At 37.0% G+C, this 6,546-nt stretch overlaps 1 protein-coding gene across 1 annotated transcript; it reads right to left on the reverse strand.

Annotated features, from left to right (window-relative positions):
• Positions 1–3,955: 3,955 nt before the first annotated feature.
• Positions 3,956–5,563, reverse strand: LOC131248952 (auxin-induced protein 22B-like). The gene is made up of 4 exons (XM_058249480.1): positions 5,070–5,563; positions 4,726–4,931; positions 4,533–4,632; positions 3,956–4,433 (listed from the first exon to the last, which is right to left on the reverse strand). The coding sequence occupies exons 1-4, from the start codon at positions 5,288–5,290 to the stop codon at positions 4,358–4,360; spliced, it is 603 nt and encodes a 200-aa protein (XP_058105463.1). The 5' UTR covers positions 5,291–5,563; the 3' UTR covers positions 3,956–4,357.
• Between the last annotated feature and the right edge of the window lie 983 nt (positions 5,564–6,546).

The following is a 6,546-nucleotide window of genomic DNA, read 5'->3' on the forward strand; positions in this document are numbered from 1 at the left end:
TGGTAGGCATTCCATCCCCATTTTTCCAGGTGGTGTGGCCCATATGAGTTGTAAATCTGGTTATTTTTGCATCCATGGCCTAGCATCAAGTTTATCATCTGATGGACGGAGTAGATTTCACATAGTAAGTATAAAGCTTCCGAATCAGAGATTGTTTATTTTCATTGCTCATATCACCATTAAACACAATGCTAGCAACACTACCCTGCTAACTGACGCGGTTTGGCAACCAATTCTGCCAGTAGTCGGTGCTCTATGTGCCCCACCATGATGTATGTATTTCATCCACACCGTCCATCCATTTTTCCAGATCATTTTATGAGATGATTCCAAAAAAGAGATAGATCCAAATCTCAAGTGGACCACACATGACAGGAAACAGTGTTGATTGAATGCCCAGCATTAAAAACATCTTGGGGACCATAAAAGTTTTGAATGAAGCTAATATTTGTTTTTTCCCCCTTCATTCAGGTCTGTTTGACCTAATGAACAGGTTAGATGCCAAATAAACATTACAGTGGGCCCTAGGAGGTTTTTTCTAATGGTGGACATTCAATCAATACTATTTTCCTGTGGTGTGGTCCACCTGAGATTTAGATCTGCCTAATATTTGGGATCAAGTCCTAAAATGATCTCGAAAAATGGATGGACGGCCTGGATAAAACACATATATCATGGTGAAGCCCACAGAGCAGCGCAACTAAACAAACTGCGTCCCTAACCAGCTAACACAAAAGCTCTTCTTGTGTTACTCAAAGGCCATTATCTTTGTTAGTGTTTGTGTAACCTTTCTTGGCCCATCCATAGTGGATTCATGTGGCTGCACAGTGAGACAACAGCCTTGCTTACGATCAAATTCTCATTTCACAGATGCGTGACTAGGATTGTAAGCATGTTGGGCCAGATACAATCTGATGGGTTAGAAAAAAAAAAATAAGGTGGCCCACCTTATTGATTCTAAAACAGGCCTAAGCCAAGAGTATTAAAAACCATAAATGTTTTTTTTTTTTTTTTTTTCTGCTTGGGGATGACAAAGACACATTGGGCTATTCTTTTCTAAGATGGTGCATAGCACAAAAATAATCTTAACCATCTATCAAATGGGAATTAAAATGACAGTTAAAATAAAATGGACAAAGGTTCAGATTTCACTGGTAAATTCATTTGGTTTGGATAATCCAATCAGTGTGAGTTTTGGGCTATGATGCATTGATGATGAAGTTTAAAATTTAGATGGTCCATATGTGCATACATGGCACACTCAATTAATTTTTATACGTTGATATATCCATGCTACACTTAGTACACTTGGATAATAGTTCCCATGTGCATTTTACTAGTACTATAAAAAGAACTCGAGAAAAACTTGAGAAGACACACCTGAGTCACTTGACTCTAATCAACTATTGAGTTATTTGAGCTTTTAAACTATGGAATATAGTTCATGAAAATGCCAAAAGATCAATACACTGCCTTTAATTCTAAGCTCAATAAAGTAAACTTGAGGTCTTGGTATCGATCCCTAGTGGGGGTGGCTAACATGGAGTGTGTGTACTGACATGGGTGTGTACTAACAATCTAACAAAAAAAAAAAAAGCTCAATAAAGTAAAAGTAACCAAAATTTATTGGGATTTCAAGCCTATTTACAACCTTGACTTTCAGAAGTTGAAATTCTGGCTTCACTTTCCACCTTTTGTTATTCTTCTCTCTTTTCCAATTTTGGGAGCTTATGATAAAGTTTAGCTAGCCTATTTTAAGTTCAGATATTGATAAGGGACTTATCCTAGTTGGCCAGCAATCCTTATCCTTATTTAGTGGGAGAATTGACGTAGATTTCAGATCACAAAAGAGAGCAAGCCTGATGTGGACTGCAAATTAATCATATAAGGAGACCAAGTTGTATATTTTCAAAATAATCAATGAGAGCTAGATGTTGAAATTGGTGCCTTCAATTTGTATGGAAGTAGGAGATTTCGATCGATCGACGGAAGCCTCAATTGAATCGAGAAAATTTTAAATTTTCTAGCTGTCTTTGGACAGTTTTGGATATGTTTTATTAATCGAACATGAAAGCTTGATTGATCGAGATAATTCTAAAAAATCAAATTAGCTCTTTGGACACTTTTGAACATGTTTGATTGATCAAATATTTTGACATTGATTTATTGAAGGATGCTCGATCAATGTCGATTGATCAAAGGTTTGATCGACGGTGCGTATAACTTCTGTGTAAGTGTGTGGTTTTATTTCTAATTTCGGATCCAGAGTTATATAAACAGGTATAATACACGATTAGAGCATGACAAAACTTGTTTTTAAAGAGAGCTAGGGTTTGGAGAAAGATGATCAAAGGTTTTATACCGTAGGGTTTTGACTGTAAGTTGCTCATCTCTTGTAATTTTGTTTTTATAGTGAATTGCTTGCCGTTTTGAGCTGTGATTTTTTTCCTAAGAGGATTTTTTCACATAAATTTCTGTGTTCTTTATGCATGATCAAATTTTCTATCTCTGTGCTTGTTTGATTCATATCTGGGTCACGTTTGGGTGACGCTTCTGTACCCAACATTGGATTCCTCAATTTACAGTTTCCAACTCAAAGAGCAATTGTAGTTATATTTCTTATTCTTGATATATAATACTGTATTTAGCAATTTCCAATTCATTGTAAATTGTTCTCTTTTTATAATAAATATCAGTTAATGGGTTTGGGTTCACCACACGTTGAGTGGGGAATACTACTTCTTTTCGTTTGAAGCTTCTCTCTGTTTTTCTTCTATAAATTTAGTCTCTCTTTAGATAAGTATGTATTATGGTAGGAACATCTACTCCGAATGTGCAATTATCGCAACTTTTTTTTTTTTTTTTTTTCACATCTATTTCATCTTTTATTAAACAAACCATTATACTGAAAATTTTAAAAATTTATTTTTTCGTACAAAAAAAATTCTACATTTTATTATTAAGGGCCTATTTGATAAGTAGGTAAAGACAAAATAAGAAAGAAAAATAGTACGTACTTTTTTATAATAGGATAATTTATTATATTTGATTAGCAAAGAAAATAATGAATTCTATATAATAATCACTAGCCATTTTATAGTCAAATCCTCTAGCATATATAGAATACATGGTAATTATAATCTTAATAAATGTTAATTAGAGGCTCTTTCAAAACAGTATTAATATCATTTGTTGCTTTTATTCCATTAGAAAACTAGTAGTTAAAGAGATATAATTAAAGGTTGCGATGCATCATTATGTAAAGAATATCCATGTGCTAATATGGCTCATGGTTTTGTGATCCAAAGTATTGATATTATTCCTCTTTCTGTCGATGGCCGACAATTAAAGTTCCTAACCCTTTTATCAAAAGTGGTTAATGGAAACTATAGCAACTTAAAAAGATGGAATATTGGCTTACTGTAATCTTCAATCTTCTTTATCCATAAACTCTTGCAATGGTTTCATGGGGCTTTAGTAGTTTTAATTTCCACTACTAGGATAAAATTTTCTATGGATATCTTAAAACCTAGCAGGTTGGTGGATATAACATAGTAGCAAGTTGGTGGATAACATAATGAGTTTGCTATCTTGCATGATCTGCTCAAGGGAAGAGATAAAGAATAATAATAAGAAAAAAAAGAAAAGAAAAAAGAATTGAACAACGGAATAGACATGTCCTCCCCCCCCCCCCTTTTAAGGGGCATTGATCTCTCATCCATGGTGTGACATCAGATTGACGGTCTGGATCAATGGATCATAGTGTCCACTTGTGCAAAATGGATTCTCACTGTACTAGTGAAAATATACACAAATAATGGAAGTAAGACCCAATTGTATTTTCTTCTCTTTTTCTTTTTCCTTTTCCCCTAACAATCTTAACAAAACACAAGCAATTATACGATATTTTCTCTTGGCCAGATAGGCTTTCTAATACATGATACTAACCAAACATAGGGAAAATTTCTTCAATTGTACACATGTGAGTTTTATATTTATACAAGACATGATAAACAATACCTCTCATCTCCATATTCAGTACTTTCGGTTTGATGGAATTATTACAATACAAGAAACATCACAAAAGGCTCAAAACAAGCCACTGATCTTAAAAAAATAAAATAAAATCAGAACTCTTGAATACACGTAAATAACCAAGTTTTTTTTTTTTTTTTTTTTTCTGTTGTTGTTGGGTGGGCCACCATGATAAGAAATTGCAATTCAGCAGTCCAAATCCCAAATCCAAGCCTTTTTTTTATCCCACCAACTTCAAGAACCCAAGCTGAAAATATTTTCTTTTCATGAGATATTCTCATCTCATTTCCATGCTCCATCTCTTTTGGGTTGCTGGTGTTGTTTATACGCATGAACCCAGGCCTCTAGCTTCTGATCCTTTCATTATTCTCAGCCTCTTGCATGAAGAGATGAACATACTGCAAAACCACGTTGGAATAGCTGTTAGAGAGAGAGAGAGAGAGAGAGAGAGAGAGAGAGAGAGAGAGAGAGAGAGAGAGAGAGAGAGAGAGACTTACTCCCATGGTACATCTCCAACCAACATCCAGTCCCCATCTTTATCTTCATACGTGGGTTCATATTCAGTTCCTTTGTAACCTTCCCTCTCTGAAAATTCACCTGAAAAAAAGAAGATCACCATCATCATAATCACATCACCAACATGAACATGATAATCATCATCATCATCATCATCATGTACATAAACCTTACCAGTAATGAAACATTTGAACATGGTCTCCAAGGCCTTGAGGAGCTCAGGATAGCCATTGTAGACCTTGAGATCAATCTTCCTCAAGTAAGGAGCTCCATCCATACTAACTTTCACGTAAATCCCAGCCGTTTCGGCCTCCGTCTTCCTCGCTTGGAAGCTATTCTTCCGGTAGGATCGGATTGGTGGCCACCCTACTACTTGTGCCCTGCCATTTCACACACTCATCAATAAATCATCCAAAAAAAAAAAAAACTGCCAACAAGTACTAAATCCAACCCTAATTACATACTAACAAATCTAATATTATTCAATCAACGGCTCGATCATGATTCAAATGACTTACTTGGCCACAGGCGCGGCTTCTTGGTCGCTCTCCCCGTCATTGGCTTCCATGGGATTAGTCTTGGCCCGACACTCCTCAGCCATCGTCTCTGCAAGTGTCCTTTTGTTACCCCTTGAGATCGACGGTGTTTGCGTCTCAAATGAATCTGTCCCAGGCAACCCTAATCTCAACTCGGTCGCCTTAAGGGTTAGATCGGCCTCAAATGTCGTAGCGCTTTCCATTCTCCCTTCCCACAGCCAAATCACCCACACCCAAATCAATCTATTACGCAGTATTGCTACAAAAACATGATTTTCAATGAAATCCAACCGTTGTTTTAAAGATCGGCCCGCACCAACTTGTTTTAAAGCGGTCTGAAAGCTAAACAACTAATTCAAACAATTGAAACTCAATTAATTCACCGGCGAAAGTAAAATTCTTTCAACATAATGCGAAAGAGTCGGAAAAAAAGGTATTTAAGGTGAGCTGTGATGCATGAAGTTTTTATTTTATAGAGAGGGATATAAGGTGAAGGTGGGACAATATCTAGGCTACTCTTTCTCTTAATACTTGATTTTTTCGACACAGACAGCTAAGTTGTCGGTCACATGTTTTAACACACTTTGAGAGTATTGCCTGTCTATTGGGCGACAAAAGGGGTGCAACCTCAGCCGCCCATATGGAAGGCTAGATTGGACGGTCTAGATGTGTCTTGGGGAACGTGGGAGAATGAAGGGGGAGCGTTGGATGAGGAGATTAGACGGGGGGGCAGCCCATGTGAGTGGGGCCCACGGCGGTGCTGTGGGATGGGGATGGCATGGTCCATGTGATTTGGAGCTAACCGCGTCTTTGGATTTTATTAGAACTATGGGCAGCACATGACATGTGGAGGGAGGGTTATGGGCATGAACTCTGACTTATTTATCGTGAGATTATTATGATAAATTGAAAATCTAGAAGAATATCTCAATAAAGTATTCTTATTTTCTCGAGGGTAAAGATAGAGAGGAAGATCCTCTGCAAAAGTTCATAGAAAATGCTTTTTGTTGCAGTTCTTGTTTACCTGCGTGTAAAAGGCATTAACAATATAGGGCTGTTGATGGCCGGGCTGGCCCACCTCGGGTTGGGCTTAGGCTGTAGTATCGGGTCCGAAGGCTGGGCTCGGTTTTAAAATTCATGGGACTAAATGCAATTCCAACCTTTTCCATCTTCTCCAAATGATGGATGGAATTGCATGGGACCAAATGCAATTCTATCCCATCTAATATCCTGTGCCAAACGCCTCATGAGGGTTTACAAGATCAATTCTATAATGAAAATTACTATATATATAGCCTCATAAGGGTTTACAAGATCAATTCTGTAATGAAAATTACTATATATATATATATATATATATATCCACACACTCACACCATAGTGAGATTTCACCACCTATGGGTACTCAAACCCTTGACCAGGTGTTGAAACTCCGGAGAGTCCACCACCGGAGCAAGAC

Source organism: Magnolia sinica, chromosome 6, assembly GCF_029962835.1.
Source record: "Magnolia sinica isolate HGM2019 chromosome 6, MsV1, whole genome shotgun sequence".
NCBI lineage: Eukaryota > Viridiplantae > Streptophyta > Magnoliopsida > Magnoliales > Magnoliaceae > Magnolia > Magnolia sinica.